The sequence below is a fragment of the Anas platyrhynchos genome, chromosome 2, assembly GCF_047663525.1.
Source record: "Anas platyrhynchos isolate ZD024472 breed Pekin duck chromosome 2, IASCAAS_PekinDuck_T2T, whole genome shotgun sequence".
NCBI lineage: Eukaryota > Metazoa > Chordata > Aves > Anseriformes > Anatidae > Anas > Anas platyrhynchos.
In genome coordinates, this window is record NC_092588.1 from 34123811 (window position 1) to 34146439 (window position 22629).

Here is a 22629-nt window from a genome sequence, read left to right on the forward strand (position 1 = left end):
AAAATACCCTCTGTTGTAGGCAACAGCAGATGCTCAACACTAGTAAAATTTTGGCCTTGTATGACTTGCCTAAGAAAATCTGTAATAGAGTAGAGAACTGAAGTAAGGTTCAAAACATTCACAGTTGTGTCTTACCTCTATATCTCCTTTGTCAGCAAATTGCAGTGGTAGGTTGATACTAAAGGACTCCAAGAAACAATAACAGAAGCTAAAAATTGACTTTTTTTTTTTAATTTTTTTAATCAGACAGCTAGTGGCTACTCCAACAATGGAGTTGTGGACACTACCAAGTGTCCACTTGGGTAGAAATATATTAAGAGGAGAAAGGCTGAGAGTAATGTTTAAAAAAAAATAAAAAAATACAAAATAAAAAAATACTGTTTTCAGCTGAAAAGCTGTTTTCCACAGTGGACAGTCATATTCACTTTGTACCTACAGTGATCTTTACTTTTATCTTAAGAATGTAAATCAGTTCTGATGGATTACATATAGGAAGAAATATCATGAAGATGTTTTGTTCAACTGGAAAGGAAAAGAATAAATGAAGATTGGGAGAAGGAGACTTTATTCCAAGCAACTACCAATCATTTGCATTAAGAGTATGGAGATGCATCTACCTTTGTTTCTTAGTGTTCAGAAGGATGAAGAGAAGGAATTTTCATATCAAGTGGGAAGGGAAAATGGATAACAAATTGAAGATCAGATTTTCAAAGATACATAGGAAGGAAGATTTCAAAGAGAGTTGGACATCAAAATTCTTTTGGAAAAAAAAAGGGCTCTTGCTCTTAAGTACCTGCTGCAACATGAGAATCAGATCCCACACAAAGGCATTCAAAGTTCCCCACTGTGTGAAGAGGGCTGGCCATTAGAAAGGTTGTCTTAAGTCTAATGAATAGAAATTCATCTTAAGGGTTTCAGAAGCACTGGGTAGTATGTTTGCTGGCTTGTTTCTGTATTATAGAATTCAGAAGAATTATTTCACCATTTTCTGAAGTTATGGTGTAGTAAAAGATTAAAGAATAGAGTGGGTATGTCCTGGTAGTTGTTATGGAACACTCTGACGTAGCTTTCTGAAAGTAAACAATATGTTGAATATTCAATGTAATTTTAATGATACTTTGTAGCACTCAAAATAGTCTTTCAGTATTGTAGTCAAGCTTTCACATTGGCAGTGAATTTCTTCTTTTTATTTTTTAGCAAGTTATAGTTATTTATTGTATGCTGTAGAATGCAAAGTTTTAGTGATGACAATCAGACAAAATGTTCCTCCTTTGGGATGTGCTTGGCTTTTGATATCTTTTTGTTGCTCATTTATGAAGTTTTTGCCAATCATATATGCTGACATTTCTATACATGTGTTTGTGATAAAGAGCTTGATGGTATGAAAATTGTGATTGATAAAGTGGTACCTCCACATTTGGACACCATAAAGGAATAGACCTATAAGGGTGAATCTAATATTTGCATTTCTAGAGTGTTAGTATCATGAACAATGGATGATAACTTCTTTACTTTGCACTGGAAGATCACAAGAAGATAGTTGTGTGTCTGGAGGAAAGACTGCAGTAGTCCTAGGCTAACCAGACTGGTAAAAGTAATCTGGATGTCTGTAGGAACTGGTAATATTCTTCAACCTTCTGCCACTTACAGAGGATAAAAACAAGATACACATCACTCTGCTTATGTGAAGGCAATGGGATAACTTGGACTACCTTTTTCTCCCTGCTCTTTACTTTTTCTTTTTTTTTTTCCCCCTGCTGTATTACATTGGCTTCCTTCCAGACTCTTTGTCTTATCTGTGCTTTTGTTCTCCAGCTTCACCAAGAGTCCTTCTGTCTCTTCTGAGCACTTGTAGAATAATGCTCTATTATTCCACTTTCCTAGCATTTTGGCCAGGGAAAAAACCTTTCTACTCACTTGCTGGCTCAGGCCAGCAATTCCCATTGCAAGTTCTTGAGTGAGGAGGAGACTAGCATAAATAAATATTCATGCATTTATTGTTTTTTCATCATGTATGTGCATCTGGTTTTGGAGGTTTCACCATTTTCCCCCATAACATTTCTCTGAAATAAAGGACTTTTTTTTAAATGAAAAGTCGGTCACAAGACTGGTTGCCAGATCCCTTTGAGGGGCAAAATATTCTGCCCCACACTCCTCAGTCCTGCCCCACTCCCCCCTCTCCCGAAAAGAAAAAAAAAAGAGAGAGAGAATCTTTAACACAATTTACACAAGCTTCTCATAAAGACATCTGCAACACCTGCCATTCCTGACTGTGGATGGAGCACAGTAGTATGAGAACACCCTCTGAGTGTGCCTGGGGGGTCCCAGAGCCCTGCTGGCGCAATGACTACACAGGCCACAGGACATCAAGAGCTGCAGGATGTTAAGAACCAATCAAGATGTTCACTGCTTCACTAAAAACTGTAACACATCCACAATTGCACAGTGTAAGATAGAAATATCATACATATGAGCAGTAATGCAGAAGAAAAGGAAATCCAGTCCATTCTTTTGGTGTGCATTCCAGGGAACAGGACTAAGGCATTTAAGTCTAGACTAAGATCACATCTTAATAAGGTGATATCTGAAAAGCCTTAACAACTTCAGGGACTTGTGACACTTAAGATGATTTAGCACTTACATTTGTATCTTGTAGTCTTCTGAGGAGTTTTGCTTATCATAGGGGAAAAATAAGCATGAAACTTGGTCACACTTCAGCGTTAGCCATCATCTGGCCCCTGGCCAGTGAGTGCAGAAACTTGGAGAGAGGTTCCTGTGCCACCTGGTTTGATTAGACAAGCTAGGGAGTTTCCTGCTACTGCTGAGTAGAGGGGAACACAGACTGGTGCTATCCTTCTTTGTCTGGATGAATTTGGCTTTAAGTCTGATAGTCCTGGAGTTCGGACCCTGGCCAAATGTAATGGATATTATTTCCTACTTATGAAAGGCCCCGTGTACTTTGTCATTTGCCTTCTGCTTTTGTGTCTCAGTCATATGTCTTGTATACCTAAATGACACAGCAGCCTTGACTTCTCTTGGTGTTCTGTCTCCTCTGGAGGCCCTCTGTGTTTTCAGAAGGTAGCTAAAGACAGCCTTCTTTGCCATTAATGACTGTAACTGTATTGTTGCGTGGTCATTATATCTTTCTTTGGTTAAAGAGTCCAGATATTTTACGCACACAGCACACAGTATTACACACATGTAGGGAAGTTTCAATGGCCAGATTCCCAATGGAGAATTCAGGAAGGAGAAAAATAAAAATAAAAAATAAATCAATCCATAACTCTAAAAGGGTTGTTTCTGGGTATATGTCATCTCTGTTTAGAAAGGATGGGTGATACAATCATTTGGTATAAATTGACATGTGACTGTCATGGGGTAAGAATATTAGATCTAGTCTCATCTCCTAATTGTAATGAATGGAACCATGTTAACCCATGGGTGTGCTCCTCAGATGAATATTGAAGTTAAATCTTGATTAGCAGCTACAAATACTGTCACCATATGAAAGTTAACAAAAGCAAGTGCTGGATTCTGCACCTGGAATGAGGTAATCCTGCATACACATATAGACTGGGTAATAAGAGGTTGGAGAGCAGCCTCATGGAAAGGGATCTATGGGTTTTGGTTAATGGCAAGTTGAGTATGAGCCAGAAGTGTGCCCAGGCAGCCAAAAGGGCCAACCGTTCCCTGGGGTGCATCAAGTACATCATTGCTAGCCGGTCGAGGATTGTCCTGTTCTGCTCTGCACTGGTGCAGCCTCACCTCAAGCACTGTGTGCTATTTTGGGTGCCACAGTATAAGAAGGACATAAAACTGTTAGAAAACATCCAAAGGAGGGCTACGAAGATGGTGAAGGGTCTAGAGGGCAAGACATATGAGGAGCTGCTGAGGTCCCTGGGTTTGCTCAGCCCAGAGCAGAGGAGGCTGAGGGGAGCTTCCTCACAAGGGCGGGCGAAGGGGCAGGTGCTGAGCTCTGCTCTCTGGGGACAGCAACAGGACCCAAGGGAACAGCATGGAGCTGGGACAGGGGAGGGTCAGGCTGGGTGTCAGGAAAAGGTTCTTCACCAAGAGGGTGATCAGGCACTGGAACAAGCTTGTCAGGGTAGTGGTCATGGCATTGAGCCTGCTGGAGTTCAGGAAACCTTTGGACAATACTCTCAGACATATGGTCTGGTTTTTGGGTGGTCCTGTGTGGAGCCAGGAGTTGGACTTGATGATCCTTGTGGGTACCTTCTGACTCAGCATATTCCATCCTTCTGTGATGAAGACCTGTTTCCACCCAGATGGTTTTGATTTTGAGTTTTTTTTTTTTCTAGTACTATGATTGTGCTGCCATTTCTTTACAAATCCAGCATTTTTACTGCTAGATGAGCAGGTACAATGAAACTCAATTTATTTTGGTTGCAAATCACAACCAAAAGAGAGGGAGACAAGGCTATTGGGGAGCCATTCATGCAGTGAAAGCTGGGTGTTAGCCATAGCCAGAATACCACACAAGACTTCTGACATCAGAAGACAGTAGAGCAGGAAACAGTCTGGGCTTGAAATAGAATGTGCTTCTTTGAGCAGGGACTTTCTTTGAAAACTGAACATAAATTTAGGCTGGAAATTACCTTGTAGTAATTATCTTCTGGTAATTTCCAGACAAATGAGTTTCAGGAAGAGTCTCCCAGTTTGAGAAGCAGTAGCAAAGTGTGTTTATTAGGCTTCATGGTCAGGAGCTGATGATTTGATACTCCGTGACAAACAGAGAATAATGTCCTGGATAGGTATTAGTGTAATTTAGTAGACTCTTTATAAGAAACCCGTAGTCTTTGGTAACCTCTTTATAATCACTATATTCTTAAGTACAAACAGTTTAAACTTTGATTAAAGTAACGGAAAATATTATCAGCTTCAAATTCAAGGTAGAATTTTCATACTGCTGTTAGTGACTAATAATTATCTTTGAGCTTTACGCTTATATTGGCTACAGAAAGAGGATGGCACTAAACAAAATAATATATGAATATTAATGGCTAAATGAAGTATTTAAGATATAGGAGGGCAGTAACTGTAGTGCATATCAACATAGTGTTTAGATACTAACTTTATTTGAAGATGTCACCTTAAGAGAAAACCAAATAGAGCTAGATATTCCATTTGTACATATGTCTGTAAGTAAACTGACAGACTCACTTTGATGAGATTTGTACCTCATGAGCACTGAGAACTGCCGGCCAGGAACTATTTCATTTTGCCCACTTATTCATATAATACAAAGAATATAACATTATAGTATTAATGCCGTCCTAAGACTACAACATTAACACTGAGTTAATAATTCAGCTATGTTTACAGTATTTTTATTCTGGTGTAATGTATATAGCATAGCAGTTAACAAACTAAGACTAATTTAGTAAAGCATGATTTATATGTAAAGCCATGATTGTATGTATTTTAGATAATTAATATATTTTTAAGAAATATATTTGTGTTGTTTTCTTAAATGGTTTCTTCTTAAATCTGGATTTTAGAATCTCATAAATGACTAGAAAAGGAAAATAAGGAGGAAAAATGTCCCTCCATTGACATAGCTTCTTGGTGTAAAACCAAGTCTATATCAGTGATTCAAATAAACATTGGTTCCTTTTTTTAAATCAGATTAGGAATACATTAGATTTATCCTTGAACTTCTTGTTGATCATCTGTTAGATGAGTGATTCTACTTGCATTAAATCTTAGTGACATATTTCTAAATGAAAATCTGTCTCTATAATGCAAGCCTGATTATTCTGCACCACTGGAAAGTTCTGTTTTGATAATGGAGCAGCAGAGAAGGGAACTCTTCTGTTTCTTTCTCAATTCTTTCTCAGTGGTCTCTGCCATGATTGAGCTTATTGTTGGAAACTCCTGGAAAACTTGCTAAGTGTTCCAGGTAAATGAGGCAATGTTCTGGCTGACTGCCCCTCTCCCCCCCCTCCCACCCACAGTGTCATCCTGCAAAAGCATAGGACACATAGAAATGTTATGGCCATGGAAAACATGGGACAGCTGAAGTCCAGACCTGTCCCTTTCCAGAGCCGTGCTTCCTTGGACAGCTCCATTCGTCCCTCCTGACAGACACGCATCACTGAAGCGCTGCCAGGACAGAGTGGCAGACTTGTAAAATCCTTTTGCGTCTCTCTTTCCCTGTGATTTTGGGGAAACTGTGTTCTGTTGCACATCAAATTTTGTTTTTAGCAAATGAGCAAACTTCTTTTGCAATGAGAATCCATGCAGTAAAAATTTCTAACTGGTAAAACAATGGCTGTTTTTTTCTCCATGTATTTCTTTCTATAGCAAAGCTTTCAACCTCTTGAAAAGGTTTTTTGTTCAGACAGAAATAAATACACGGATATTTACTGGCATTTTGACTAAAATGCTTGTGGAATTGGGGGTTTTTCAAGTTGTTATTCATCTTTATTAAATTCCCAACTAGCTCCAGCACAAAGGTCTGTTAAGGTCATGGTTGTTCTTAAAAAAAAAAAAAAAAAAAAGGCATTATAGTGCTTATTTACTATGACCCTACAAATAGGTATCCAGATCAGGAGCAATCAGGAGATAAGTTTTCTTATCTCCTTTTTCATACATTCAGGAGAGGAGACACATGGAACAGTTATGTAAATATTGATAGCACCTCAGTCAGAAGATAGAATATGCCACCATGAAGAAGGCATTGCAGAGAATTTCATTTTTTTTCCTGTATCTTCAAAAGCAATATGTTTAATAAATGGTGTTCAGCTCCAATCTTCTTCACACTGAAGTATCTCTTGTGAGTCAGAGATCCCATTTTGATGATTTTTTCCAAAATTGGTATTTCTGAGATCCAGAAAGGTGGACAACAATGCACATGCATTTTTAAACCAGTGGCAAGAGAGGCATTTACATCCACTTAGAAATTATCCTAAAAAAACTACCTAGAACAAAGGGTGCTAAATATGTGTCTCAGAATAGTTCTTGGAGTGGTAGTTTGCAGTGAGCCAAACTTACTCTAAATAATTATATTTTGTTTTATAATGAATAGAAGAATTGTTTCTCCAGCAGAGAAGAGGGAGAGACTTTGGAGAAAGCAGATACTGAAGTCTTCCATCCTGTAGCCCAAGTTAGGTTGATCTCTCTCATCATCCTTTCTTTTCTTCCTCCACAGCTATCAGCAATAGAGAAAAGCATCTTCTATTGTTATTTCCAAATGCATAATTGCATTATGGAAATTAGAGTAAGAACACTTGCAAAGTTTTGGGAAAGCTGGAGTAATCTGTGGGGAAAGTATTAGATGTAAGATGTAGTTGTGATAAACTTAGAGGGAAAAGCAGGAGATAATGCAGATGCAGTTCTTGATATCTAAATAACAAACTGTGCAGAACTTGCTGTATATATCTTGACCTAGCATGAAGCCTAGACCTAGCACAAAGCAATCACACCCCCCCAAAAAAAAAAAGAAAAAACACCTAACTTAGGGATACTGGCCCCTCTGCTCCAACTGTTTTAGTCCATGAAACTTTTCTTACTGGGCTGCATTGCTTACTAATGTAGATACAGCAGGGTTTTGTGTGGAGCTCATATTGATCATTGCATGTAAAGCCCTTGGCTGAGATCAGGTGGATGAAACGGGCATGCAGAAATAAGAATTTGTATTGGCAAGTAAAGGAAAGGTCCTTTGTCAGAGAGGAGAGTTCCACTTCCCTCAGCCTTTGCAAACCTGGCACCAAAAGGGCATCTGCTAATGATGGCTGCAATTCTGAGAGGGAGAGATGTGCACACAGACAGGGCTTTATGTGCCAAACAGGGCACAGTTTACCTCACTTTTCTTGGATTCATTTTCTGCAGTGTTATTGAACTGCCTCCCTGAAAGGTCAGATACACACCAGCTCTGGTGCGTGGGAAGCAGTGACTGTGCGTCAACGGGAGCAAAAGCAGTGAGATGTTGATAGTAAGATCAGCTCTGTTGTTTTCTGAAACACCATCCTCAGTTGCTCTTGGTGTGCTGTAACTCCAAAGGCTAGATATGTAAAAATGGATTTGAGAGATTGTGGTGCTGATCTGATAGCTTCCTGGGAGTGGGGATGGTGCCTGTCTATGTCCGCACCAGGTCAGCCCTGTCTTTGGTCTGTGGATCAGAATGTTGTTACTGAGATGGCACTGAAGCAGCACAGAGTGAAAATTGCTTATTTACCTGAGGCTTTGTTGAAAGACATTAATCTATAATTAATTATGAAGTAGCATAAGCAAGTAGAGAATCTCTCTTCTAATTTTTTTCTTATTCTCTGACAGATGTGTAGGTTCATGGGTGCAAAGGAAATAAAATGTAAAAGCATTCTTTGAAGGACTGTGTGTCCTTTGCATATTCAGGGTTGCTGAGTGTTAATTTGGAAAAATCCACCCTGAGGAAAGTTTTACTTTATTAGAAGTTTTCAATTTTCCTCTGAAAAATTAATTATTTGGATGGAAGGAAAAAAAAAAAAAAAAAAGAGCATTTCTCAGAGAACCCCATTTAAAAATTATCTCCCTTTTTGTCTTATTCAAATTGCTGTCTTTCAAGCCTGTAAAATGACTATGTGACCTGATCTAAATGTGGACCCTTATTGTTGGGTCTGCAGGATTTAGAGGAGACAGGACAGGTGCAGAGAGTTGCATGGGGACTTAGTGGCTCTTATTCCTTGGGGACAGAAATAACCCTTGTGATCATTTTATATGTATGTGCAAATCATAGCTACCAGTACTTTGCATTGTTTGTATACACAAATTCACAAAATGCAAAATATTGATAACCATGATTTAAAATATTTTGGGCAGATTTCTGTTTTGTTGAATTTGTGACTGTAATGAGTGTGTGCATGTGTGTGCAAGAATATTAGGTGCATATAGAATATATTTTATTTATATTTCTATAGTTAAAACAGAACCAATGAGCAGCAGTGAGATTGCTACTACTACTACCACAGACGGGTCTTTAGACAATTTCTCAGGATCAGGTAAGGACTAAACAAAGGTTTTAAGCTCAGCAATTTTCCATTTACTATTTTCTTTTCCCATGTGGTCTAAACCTGTGCACAGCTGCTGAAAAGTTTTGTGCATTTTGCAGCTTATGCCTATTTCTGTTCATCTTACTCAGATAGTGTAAGGCAACAGGAGCATTCCCTGAGTAACAAGCATTAGAGCATTGGGATTATTGATGTCCACTGGTGTCTTTACTGGGGAACTGGGGAGTATTCTGGCCCAAAGGATTTACTCTTTTTAGTTTTCTCTGTGTAAATATTACCTGCCTCTCTGCCTTGTGTTGTAACTGAGGAGTAACTGAGGTCTTCCTCATTTTTTAAAATTTGTTATTAGTGAGGTAGTTTTTCGTCAGTCTTTTTGTCTTTCTTGAAGCCAAACACATCTTAGTTGTTAACACACAGGAGACAAACACTGTGAGAAAATCCTAAAATGTTTGCACAGTTTTGCATAGCTATGGATTAACTGTGGTATTTGTAGCACATAATTTTTATGGTACAAATCAAATGAAAAAGTGTAATATATCATGGAGTTTCAGTGCCAAAGTAGCAAAATCTGTAATCTCGCAACCAGTTAGGCTCTAAGTAGCCAACCCTTTTCTGATCTCATGACAGCCTCCATTTTCTGTGCATGCTGCAGAGTATGAAAGTATCAAAGTTTAAAGGCAAAAAAAAGTTTTCTAGAGTAAGTTAAATTTATGAAGGTAGGAAAGGTAGCATGTTTAATCGTAGCTACGTTCATCTGTGGTGATCTGACTAAGGTGGGACTGTAATATTTGACATATCTGCAGTCTCCCTGACCACAGAAAAGCAAAATATCAGGTGTGGAAGCAACAGAAAGCAATTATCTGCCTTGCTCCACACTTCACAAGCACTCTGAGTGTAAAGATGATGGATTTTCCCTGTAGTTGGCCAAGAAAGGGGTAGCTGGCAAAGGGTAATTATCCATGCCTTGTTTATTTCCAAGTACTTAGCAATAGGGCCTGTTGTTTCTCTGGCTGTCTGTTTTTACAGTAGTCTCATAACCTGCAGCTGACCTCTTCCTGGCAAAGGCTTCAAAATTGACCTTGGGACATAGAGAAGAGATGGCACCCAAATGGTAACCAGAGAGGGAGGCACTATCTGTATGGCGCTCCTGCAAAGAACGCCAAGAGCAGAGCACATGGGTGCATCCAAGACAACCTCGGCAGCACCCAAAAATACTGAAAGAAATTCATGTTTGCAAAAATGTCTGTATTAGCAGTGATTGGTCTGGGGAACCCTTAAGTTGTGGGAGGAGAAGCTCAGTTAGGTTTAAGTGTTTCCCTAAGTAAATTTGCACATTGATCATGACATCTTTATGGAATACTGGGTGTTTTAAAGGTGTGAGAGCATTTTAGAAAGCAGGTAACACGGGGAAAAAGAGAAGGAGGTGTAATATGGTAACACATCCTTATGCATTATGGAATTATTTTTAAAAGGCACGTGTTCTGAAGCTGGCCATGTGTTTTCAATACAGGCATGTATAAAGCTCCTTCATAAAATGTAGGTCTTAAAAATTCTAAAAGTTAATAAAATGTTGCACTTGAGATAGCAATAATCCTTTAAAAATATGAAGAAAAATGTTTCCAATAGGATATAGAATGTTTGCATTAAAAATGTTGTCTGTGTGCAAGCAAAGAATAAACTATTGCTCAGGAGTTGTACAAAAGGGCAATTTAGTACTTGAAAGCTGTAATCAAGATTTTAATGTTAAGCATTCATGTATAGTTGCTAATAAAATATTATTTTCTACCTAAAATACCAATGATATTTGAATTTAATTAAAATCTTGTTAATACTCTGAAATTCTATTAGGAAAAATAATATTTATCTTAGGTGTGTATATTTACACTTCTGTGTGCTTTCTTTTCTCCTTGGTGCAGCAATTGGAAGCAGTGGTTTCAGCCCAAGACAAACACACCAGTTCTCCCCACCACAGATTTACCCTTCCAAGTATGATATCTTTTAAAAATAATACTACTAGTAGTAATAATAATAACTGAAATAGGCAGATTTTAACCTCATTTAAAATAATAATTGGGTCCATCTGTTAAGTCATAATTTAAACCACAGCAGCTTCAAGGAAAAAAAAATATATTCTTTTTTATTTTTTTTTATTTTTTTGCTAAGAATGTATTTGAAAAATATTTGAAAAGTTATTATTTTACTTATTCTTTTATTATTAATTTATTATGGTTGTTTTGTCTCTATCTTACAATTTCTGTTGTCTAGCACATCTATGATTATTTGTTAATGAAGTAATAGGCTTATAATAAGGCTAAAAATAAATCCACACTTGTCTGTCTAATGCAGTGTCTGTCCTATTTTCTGTCATTTGTAATCAATAGCAGACCATACCCACATATTCTTCCTACCCCATCTTCACAAACGATGGCTGCATATGGGCAGACACAGTTTACAACAGGGATGCAACAAGCTACAGCTTATGCCACCTACCCGCAGCCTGGACAGCCCTATGGAATCCCTTCGTATGGTAAGAAACCACATCCCTATGTTTTAATTCTCAAGGCAAATGATTCTTTTTTGAACAAGATTACATGACCTTGTGTCAGTGCTTAGTGGGACAACCATGCTCTTGTGCATTTCTCGTGGAAGAGTGGTTATTTCCCTATTGGAGTGAGTGCAGTTTAATTTATGTATTAAAGAGCTAAGAAGCTATTCAAGAGGATGTCTTTGTTCTGGGATGAAGGAGAAAGATTCATTAGGCTTTTAGTGGTGATTTAAAAAAAAAAAAAAAAACAAAAAAAAACAAACAAAAAAAAAAAACACTGAAGCACTGAAACAGGGAAAGAGATCTAGGGACTTCCATTAAACAGGCACAGCTCCTGGTAACTTGCCGAGGAGTTGTGCTTTCCAGCAACGTAATAGGGGAAGTTGGCAAATAAAGGCTGATACACATTACTGGAACCTGAGTGTGTCAGTGAAGCTACAGTGATTTCCATCAGGTAAAGGATTAATTCAAAAAGACCCTCACTGGAAATCTCTCTTTCGGTGTTTCAGAACTCCACATAGATGAAAATTTAAAAACAATCCGTTGTGGGTGAGACCATTTTGTTGCCAGACTGTCTGCTGGTAGTGCACACAGCAGTTCAGCAGCAAAGATACATTATTAGAAAATAGGTTTTATATTTCTCTAGGGCAATATATTGAAAATGCATGTTCTACATGCTTTTAGCATGTTTTTAGTATGTTCTGTAACATATATTCAAGTAATACAGGATTTCATACCAAGAAAAGAGAACTCATAGTATAAATTGTGTCCCTTAAAATTATTAAAACTTTTAAGTGCAATGCTGGTGAATCTTTCATCATGAAATCTGCAAGCTGAAACCCACAGGATCTCAAGTAAACCCCCCAAAAGATTGCTGTAGACAATAGGAATAAATGTATTATTATTTCCCTTAAAAAAAAAAAATGTTAATGATTATGATCCAAGGAAATATTCTTCCTGTGGCTACAATCTTGATTACGTACTGCCAAAAATGTTTATAAACATGAGCTGGATGTTTCTGTTTCAGTTACACATATTTAAAACTTACACAAACAATATATATATATATATATATATATATAAGTGTTTTTAAGTCTTTAAAAGAGTCTTTAAAAGTCTTTAAGGAGACAGGGAATCTTCCCCTTGTAAAGAAGAAAAAAAAAATAAAGAAAAAATTATGTTCCTGATGCAAGCTTGTGAGCTTGTCTGCCATTTCCAGCTGGATCACGTGGTATGATAACAGATGACCCCTTTTCCCACTGCTCTTTTGTTGACACATTTTTCCATTTCTCCTGTGACACTTCATACTACTTGTCTGTCTGTGGTGGTGTAGGCAGCCCAAACACTGATTTTTTTGATTTTTTTGTTTTTGCACCATTCCTCTGGATGAAATCTTGACCCTACTAAAGTCAACTATAAAACTCTCACCAACTTCAGCAAGACCCTGATTTCACGACTTGAGTTGAGCTGTCTCGCTGTTGTCGGAGCTATAATTGAGAGTTGCTTTTCTTGGCAGCTGCTTGCTAGGGGTTAACGTGCCTGCCTGCTCTTTTGTTTTGTTTTCCCACTCCATCCCCTGCACCTAGGACATCAGATATTTATTTTTTTCCTTAGCGTTTTACGTTGCAAGAAGAGTGTTTTGTTCTCAATGTTTTATGTTATTCTTTTTAGCCAGCGCCCCCTGATTGGGGTAAAGCTGCTTTTTGTTGATGTACTTTATCACCTAGCAGTAATATTTGAAAGCAAATAACTTGCACAAAGTTTTTGGAGCTAAGACCATAGCTTTGCATATTTAAGGCTCATCATATAATCCTAGTTCCCAAAATAAATTACATGGGGACCCCAGGGATGCTGATTTGCAACAGGCTGATTTGCAACTGAAACCTTGTTTAGAACCCAAATTCGCTTGGCTCTGCAGCATAGATCTCATGTATCATATACTTTGCCTTTCTCTCTTTCAGGCAGAGAGTTTGCAACAGGTATAAAGAGAGGAGACTTATGACATATGCAAAAAATTGGGGGTTGTAGTGGGGAGAATTCTTTGGTTTTGTTACGGGGGGGGGGCGGGGGGGGGGGGAATGTGCATAAATACACATACCGATTCCCCTCAACTTTTCTCTTTAGTGCAGAATTTGTGAAGGTGCTGCCTTGAATGCACCTCTATCTGGGCATTTTTGCACTCCCACACCTCCACTGTGGTGCAGCCCAGATGGCAGGAAGGGGGGTGGAGGGGAATGCCAGTGTCAGCTGCCTCCTGCCATTCCTGGCTCTGGTTCATCTGCAAAGCCACTGAGGAGGCTGGAGAATTTCCTGAAGCTCCCTCCTTCTGCCTGCCCTGGTACCAGCATCTAGCAAACAATTCGCTTACCCAAAGTTCCTTCTGTTTCCTCGCTGTCCCTTCACACTCCCTTGCATATATCAGACTTGGGAGGAGAAAGGAGCACCAGGTTTAGTGAGTGAAAGCCTTATGGATGAGAGCAGGTGGGAAGAGTAGGTCCCAGAAGATGATACGCTCTTCACAGTGTGGAGGTTTGCAAAAGGACACGTCAGTGCCAACTTGTCTTCGCTCAAGTGTCATCCTTCAGCCACTGACTTTGATACTGCTTCATCTGAGATTGGGAGTTGAATCAGGCTGCTAGAGTAGGAAGTATAGATATATAATGCTTGAGTTAGTTAAACTTTCTCTACACAATATTTAATCAGCATTCCAGAGGTCCTTAAGCACAGAGATCATTGATACCAAAGCATCCATAGCAGGAATTTCCCCTTGAAATGAGGTGTCAGATTCATCATTGTGATTGTTTATTTGTAATGTGAAACAGAAGAAGCAAGCATCAGGGGAAAACAAGCAAACAGTGTTAGACTGGCAGCTAGTGAGTGTGGCAGATGGAATTAGGGATAATTAATGACACCAGCTAAAAAATAATGATTTCAATGACTAATTAAAGAAAATAAAAATTGAGAAAATATCCCACCATTTGTATGTAGGGAGATACCGAAGTTTTGCAAACACAGTAGCTTCTCAGTCCTCTCTTGCTTTCAAACATCATTGAATATTATTTAAAAGGTAAAAAAAAAAAAAAAAAAAAAAAAAAAAAAAAAAAAAGTTAGTTCCAACCAGGCAATGGGCTTAGATTAACAGACATTTTCAAAGGAATGTTACTAATTCACACTTAGTTAATTCAGTTCATATAACTGTGGCTTTTGAACAATGAGGTATCAATGAATGCCATAGAGAAATGTAAGAGTATTGTATTACTTTTCCATTGCTTTGGCTATAATTATTTTTAAATGGTAGTTCATGTTGGGACAACCTTATAATTAAAACTAAGAGACAGAAGCTGAATTGTGTGCATTTCCTAAGTATTTCATTTGCTGATATTTCCTTGTTTATTGCCTTACAAATTGGTGTAAGAATCACTAAAGTAGGGAGGTAAGTCATTCATTTAATTGGACTTCTCATTCTTTTATTAATAAATTTGGAAATGAGAAGGTAATGTGTAATGGACTTCCCTGTCAGTACAGATTAATGACTCTCTGCTGTGTTTTTCCTGGTTTGGGAGATTGGTTCAGCAATATTTCCTGTCTATTAGGTGTTTATTTGTTAAAAGACTAAATGCATTTTGTAGCGTTTAATTAGCTTTGAAAATCCACATTGTACTTTATGCTGCTAGCTCTCTATCCTCTTTTAAAGAGGTGCTTAATTCCTTAGAATGCCATCGCACTTGGAGCCATGTAGTTTTCTTGTAGGAATATTATACAATGTAAATCTCAGTTATGTCATTAAAGGGTGGATGGTAGGAGAGCTTGGCTATGCTATGCTTCATTAAAATCATATAAAGTTGCTAATCTACCTCTGTGAAATGTCATGAATATATGGAAAAGTTAGCCTCTGGCAGGAAAGGAAAAAAGGAATAATGCAACTTCCTGTTCATGTATAAATTTCTTTTGCAGTTATTGGAAACACAGTTTTGAATTTAACCTCTCCCTGGTGAACTTCAGTTTTATGTGTTCTTTTAGACTGCCCTTATCCCGTTCATTTGTGCATATTCTCGGTATTCTTTTTCTCATGCATGCAATAGTATGTGTTAAAAGTGCTACTAATTAAGCAATTTTATTTTCCATCCCTGTTTGAATATGAACAAATAGATTTGCTGTCACTAACTGATTTAGGTGCATTGTGGGCAGGCATCAAGACAGAAGGTGGATTGGCACAGTCACAGTCACCTGGACAGACAGGATTTCTAAGCTACGGTGCCAGCTTTAGCACACCTCAACCTGGACAGGCTCCCTATAGCTACCAGATGCAAGGTCTGTATATATAGATGTTACCATTAATTAGATGCAGTTAATGCTGCATTTTGTTTTGCCTTTTTTTTTTTTTTTTTTTTTCCCTTGTTTCTTTACATTCCTGGGATAAAAATGAAAGTTTGCTTGAGCACTTACCTCTGATGTTATTTCAGTTGGAGCTGAAATGATGATTGCCTTTGCTGAGAGCAGCGATGGGCCAGCTCTCAGCAGTTTGGAAGATCCCTCACTTAGTGACTTCATTAATTCTTACATAGTGAAGTGTTGTAGTGTTACTACAGTAAAAATGTTATCTCCAAATAGCAATAGTTGAAGTAATAGTGAATGTGACGAAGTGAGTCCTGGAAAACGTGTCAGGATTATGAATTTAGGAAGTGCCAAATATAATTTGACACCTGAGTGTATTCGGGGAGGGAAAAGAAGATAAAAATACCTACTGCAGCTGTGGAGGTAGCTAAGTAATGATTGAAGTCTGTTTCTTTGAAGTCTATTTAAAAGCTGTAAGTCTTTGTATGTGTGAGCTATTATTATCAATTATATTTTGTAGCTCTACTTGCCTGTTTAGTCTACTTAATATCTCTCCAACCTGTTCCTCTGATTCATTTTCCCCCTTCTGTACTGGGAAGCCCCTGGGTGTGCCTGGTTCTGAATTTTCACCATGCTGAGAGATATTTAAGAAATATTTTTTTAAATACAAGTAGCTATTTTTGGAAGTTTTCTCCCCTAAATTTGATGGTTGAAATTAGCTGCATTGCAGATTTTAGCATTGCTGAAATAAGCAATTTGTAGAGCACTCACAGAGTTGGACCATGTTTTTTAAGTCCAGCAACTCTATTGTTGTGCACCATTCAAACTGCCTGCTGTCATATTAGCACTCTCTGAAATGATTTGACATAGAAGTGCATTCAAAGGCAGAGTAAATGAGGTTTTGCTTTTGTACCATGGTTTTAAGGGTGTACTGATCTAGTCCTTCGCTTGGACACAAGAGAGGGTTTTGTTTTGATTTGTTTTGTTTTTGTTTTTAAGTCCTCTTTTGAACTGTGTGTTGAGTAGCTCAGTGGGGCAGAAGTGACCATCTGACATCTGAAGTATTTCTTACTTGTAGTGTGCTCTGTCAAGGAAAAGGAAGGTGGAGTAAGACCAGCATGCTAACTTTTCTCTACACACCAATTAGGGGTGAACTTCTACTCATTTGAGTAAATATATCCATAACTAGTTCACAAGTTTTGCTTCCTGCAGATAGCCACAGCATTTTAAAACAAAACAAAACACCAGTCTGTAAGAGACCTCAAGGTACTTGACAGCAGCTATGAGGAACTCCTGGATAGTCATTCAAGCTTTTAAGGAACTGATAATTCATGGCAATACAGATATTGAATAATCATGTCTGTGTTCCCTATAATATTTGTTGCAGTAGTGCCTTCCTGCCACAGTTATGTATTGGGATCCTGTTATGCTAACCTTATATAGAAAAATGAAAAAATAGTCCCCATATAAGTCAGAGGCTAATGTAAAACACTCAGGCTAGCAGGGCATAATGTAACAATAAAGCTGACACTGCTTAGGCAAAATAAATAGTCATCACCACGTATTGGTTATCTAACAACTCTAAAGGTTTATTTTGTAAGATACAGAGCAGAGGGATGTCAATAAAAAGGGATTTTAGGGAGGATAATGAAGTGGTTTTGCAGATGTCTACGGGAAGCTCATTTGCTGGAGGAAGGAAAGGGGGAGCAGCATAGAATAATATGAGGGAGTGCTTGTTGGAAAATCTTAAGAGTAAGCAGTGAATTCTGGCACTAGTAAAGCAAAGCTAGGATTTAGTCAATTGACTAGTTAAGAGATCTGTCATAGGTGTTGCTTTGCTTTATGCAAAGCATGTGTTTAAGAACATAATTGTCAAGGCCATGAAAGGGTGGCAGTTGTCAAGAGACTGAACAGTAAGATCTTGGAAAGCATTTCAGCTATACAGATTGAAACGCCAGGATCTAAAAATATTCTGCAAAAGAAATGTATTAAAGATGACCTTCTTTTTGAAGCTCTAAAGGGAGGAGGGACACAGGCATTGATTTTGTGATAGTATTGTTCCCAGGGTTGAGGGAGGAGGTGGTCTGAGTCTGGGTCCTTCTCCAGCCATGCTGTTCTTGGGCTGAGAACTGCACGTAGATAGAGAACTGCAACAGATAGCCAGGTGTTTGATTTGGGCAGAAGATACACAGGTAGCAGTGTGAGAGCCTGGAGTCCTTGTGGTGCATGCATCAGTTCTGTCATGCTCATGAACGGTAACCACAGTGTATGGACAGGAAAAAACTAGTCTCCTGCAGAAACCTTGCAGAGCGTAAGAATGGAAATAAGGAGAATGTTTCCAATGAAATATTCGTAGAGTTATTACAAGCTAAGGAAGAAAACAATCTCATTGCTAACCAGGTTTTTCTTGCTGCTAAATGTTGACGGTATAATATTTATACTACATATTTGAATATATGCTTTTAATGGTTTTATATTTTTAATGGTTTCATTAGTCTGACTGTTGTATTTCAAATGACTTAATTCTTCCTTTTGATTGACCAGATGTTAAAAGTAAACAGGAGCTTTTGTTTCCCTTTCCTGGTTTAATTTTGGAAGAAGAAACCATTCATAGTTTTGACTATTATTTAGGGATACGATTGATTCTCTTGACAGAAGACTAGCGTAGTGCTACTGCTGTTTGGTTGTTTGTGCAGAAACCTCCAGAGAGTGAAATGAGTTTATTCTCCCTTTCCCTCAAGCAGTGTACGGGCAGGCAGCAGCCTCAGCCTTGTCATAGTCTGCCATAGCCGTTCCTCATCTCCTGCGTGTGGCTGCTGAGCTGCTAAATGAAGATAATGGATCCCACAACCTCCTTCATAAACAAGTGTTACATGCCAGTGCACTTGGGGCCCTGCTGGCACCCTTGTCTGCAGCAAATGGGATTTCCTAGAGGCCTAGCAACTGCTCAGTTTATATTCCCTGATTGGGGTTACCTTGCATTGAAAAGCTTTGGAGGTATTCTAGCTCTTCTCCCTGAGGTGAATGTCTCTCTGAAACACCAGAACATGGCATCGCGGTGCGTGTGCAGTCAATTAAACCCAGTGCTTTTCCTGACCCTGCTAAAATTACAGTATGATTAGTCACTAAACAATAGCAGAGGGAGAGGCTGCCAACTTCTGAAAATGATGAGGAAAATCACTGTGTACAACTCCTTGCTGAAGTTATTCTGGTAATTGGATTTTTGTTTGTTGGGAATTTATTATCCCTGTAATGGGGGGTGAGGAGAGGAGAGGATGGGAAGAGCACCTACACAGTTTTGCTTGCCTGTCTCTGCTCCTGCCCTTGCTTTAATGAGTTTGTTCCCTAAGCTTTTTTTCATATAAGTTGCTTCATAGATGTTGAAAGACCACTTACATGACTAATGACTGTGGGAATGGGCTGCTGTTCCTGTATTGGCATGGTTACAAAGACTGCTCAGTGAGGATAAATGAAGTGGGGAAGCGTTGGGGGGAAAAGCCAAGGAGAGGGCTCCATTTGCAACTGTCTTCTTGAGTATCCCCTTTGCTGTGATAAAAATGTAACTTTTACTGTGCACTGGGGTAGCCTACTGCTGGAAGGGTGCTAAACCTGTGATGAACACCAAAATTGTTTTAGTTACAATGACTGTGATGTTTCAGAATATACTAACCAACTGGCTTGGGAATTCATCCTTAAAAACTAAATGTTAAGGTAATCGGTTATTATTATACAATATAAAAATATTGTGCTGAATGGCCAAGCAGTTACTAGGACAACAAGGGGGAGTTTGCCAAAGATTTTTAAACACTGTAAGCAAATGGAAGAAACCTTGAGCTTAAATAGCCCATCTGGCCATCCTCAGCTTTCCCAAGAGAGCTGCGCTAAACTTCTGCCACATATATTGTGCCCTGATGATAGACGTAGCCCATGGCAAGGAGACTGAGCTAGGAAAGCAAATGGGCTTCTGTGGAAAATACACAGGGGAGGACTGCATCCTGCCCATGGTGGCAGCGCGGGGGCGAGGCCTGCTCCGAGAGCTGCCGCGATGGGCCCAGCAGGGCCCGGCAGCCTTCCGATGCTGGCTGGGCTTCCCAGCTTTCATGTGGGCTCTTGCTCTTTGCCAAATAGACCTTTGACCTGCAGTTGACAGCTTTTATCACGTTTTAAAGCTGCGTAGTTGGCCAACTTGCCGCAGTAAATCTTGTGCATTTTGTGGTTCTTAGTTTTGTGTTTGTTCAGCTAATGCAGAGACAGCAGCTCTATGCCACGCTGCATCTGGTTATTCAAAAAACAAATGGCAAAATCTTTTTTTAAAAAAGATTTTAAAAGCAACTTTAGGCCAGTAGTTCTGGGTGGCCCACAGAGCCGTTTCTGCAAAACCTGCTTCGTGTTTGTTACGGTCTAGGAGACCCCCACCCCTCCTCCATAGGAGCCAGTGCTGACCATAAGATGAAAGGGAGAGATCTGTGTGTTAGTATGTGTGTGTCTTTGTCTGAGGGCAGAGATGCTGACTGCCATGTAATTACTTTTCTCATTTGCTCTTGCAAATTATTTGCCAAACGTTCTGTGGAAAGATAATGTATTCATTCAAGAAAAGGTTTGTGGGTTGTAGTTGTGTTTTTTTCTTCCTTATGACTGTGAGAGGCATTTCATATCTTTTCAGAATGGTTCAAACCACGCACCTATAAAACTGGTGTTTGGATGTATTACTGCATCAGTCAGAAATAACTGCAGAAATAAAAGAGACACAGTAACTTACATTCTTCCAGCCAAAGCACTCTTAGAAATAAAATAGCATTTCAAAGTTTTGCAATTTAAAATATTTTTCAGCTGTATTTTGGCTCTGGGTTTTGTTATAATAAAAAATAACATCTGTTTTCCAATTTTAAATTAAATTTAAAACAACATGTTTTTCTCATTAGTACTGTTTATCTGTACTATCTGCTAAACTTGGATGTCAACTCTTCTGCTGAAGTAATCTGATTTTAGTTCACAGGATTAGTAGCATCTATCAACAACCACAGAGCTTTAGTGCTAATAGCAAATACAAGAAAAATGTTTACAGTCATTATCACACATTAAGTTTAAACTTCATTTTTTCACTCTTACTGCTGTCGGACATACTTCACATCTCTTACTCTGAGGCTTAAGTGGTGTGCTTTTTTAGTAACTTTTGCAATTGAAGCATTTAAATATTTTTCCTTCTGACATGTCATAGCTAGGAAACTTTTTTTTTTTTTTTGGTTTGTTTAAAAAACTTATATAGCTCACAAATGCCCTATAGGGGCTGTGCTAAGCATGCAGTCCTGCCTGCATTCTTTGCTGTTTGGATTTGCAAGAACTGTCACTTTTCCCAATGAGTTGTGTAAGATGTGGTTGTTGAGTTGTGTTGGGCACACCAGAATATTGGTGAATCTGTAACACCTGGCCCCCTGTTGGCTTTCATCCTTCCTTGCCTCTTTTGCTCATCTGCATCTTTTTCTTCCAAGATCTCAGTGTACCTCTGTGCTAAGCAGGTTTCAGCGGCAAGGGAGGCTGCAAACAGCTCGTGTGCTTTGATGCGAGTTCCTTGCTCACTGGTGCTCTCCTGCTGTATGAGTTCAATAGGTTGCCTCATTACAGACTTTCTGGTGGCTTACAGAGCTTCACCCTGTGCATCCATATGTCTCAGCTGGTGGCTGTGTCAATCCTGGGTTATAACCAGCAAGGGCAAAACAGCTGAAAGGGGGTTGCTGCCCTTTTAGTGGAACGGCTTCTCAGGTTAGATATTAAACAAGAGACCCATCTGTCTATTTTTGGTGGCTCATGAGGGGGATGTGAGAGGAGAGGGAGGTGAAGGCAGTAATTCAGTCTCTGGGCTAAATTCAATCTTCAGTCTCTCTTCTAAGAGAGGTGCTTTTTTCCCTTGTGTCATGCCTGATAGACTCTACCCAAAAAAGTAGTTTTACGGCCCAAGGCTGTCTATGATCAATTAGTGAATCCTAATGGCTTCACAGAAAGGCTAAGCATTTTTGAAAAGGGTGTTATGGCTTTTTTTTTATTATTATTATTGTTTCGTCGAGGCACTGAGGTTCAGGGATAAGAGGTCAAAGATAAGAGGACAATGCTTGAAGGCAGCAGGAGAAACGGAGCCCATGGGTTCAGTGAGGGGAGATAGCATCTCTCAGGACAAGGCTCAAAGTTACTGTTTGACAAAAAAATGAAAGGGAAGAAACCCTGATTGCTATCTGATCCTAGGTGTCTGCAGATTCCTGCCTAACTTTCAAGTTTCTGTCAAAGCAGGGCTTTTTGTATTGTTTGTTTGTTTGTTTGTTTTTTGTTATTCAATAATGAAACATGGGGTATAGGAACAATGAATTATCACTTTCCCTGTATTAACATATTGCAGAGCCGATGACAACCAGATCGTTCAGCATATGGGAAATATTACAAATATGCCATATCCTTATGATATAATCGCATGATGGAAGTTATTCTCTGATACTGTGTTTTAGTAATTCACATAATTTTTCATTTCAGGCAGCAGTTTTACAACATCATCAGGAATATATGCGGGAAATAATTCACTCACAAATTCTACTGGATTTAATAGTTCACAGCAGGTAAATTTGTACATATGACTGGAGGAAACTTTGACAAACTTAGAATTCTCATCCACTGAAAAAACGTAGCTCTTAAATAGCTTTCTGGAAAGCTATTTTCTCAAGTTAAGTTAATGTTTATAAATGTTTTTCTTCAAAATGT

At 38.7% G+C, this 22629-nt stretch overlaps 1 protein-coding gene across 17 annotated transcripts in view; it reads left to right on the top strand.

The window, feature by feature from the left end:
- The window catches only part of EYA1 (EYA transcriptional coactivator and phosphatase 1), a 163118-nt gene that overhangs the window by 83738 nt on the left and 56751 nt on the right, over window positions 1–22629 (top strand). For 9 of the 17 annotated variants that reach the window (XM_038174190.2, XM_021273521.4, XM_021273520.4 and 6 more), the window contains 5 exons: window positions 8916–8996; window positions 10922–10991; window positions 11387–11532; window positions 15724–15861; window positions 22405–22487. In XM_038174190.2, coding sequence (XP_038030118.1) covers window positions 8916–8996; window positions 10922–10991; window positions 11387–11532; window positions 15724–15861; window positions 22405–22487 — 518 coding nt within the window. The remainder of the gene's footprint in view (window positions 1–8915; window positions 8997–10921; window positions 10992–11386; window positions 11533–15723; window positions 15862–22404; window positions 22488–22629) is intronic. The other 8 variants (XM_021273519.4, XM_013101155.5, XM_021273517.4 and 5 more) reach the window with 5 other exon arrangements.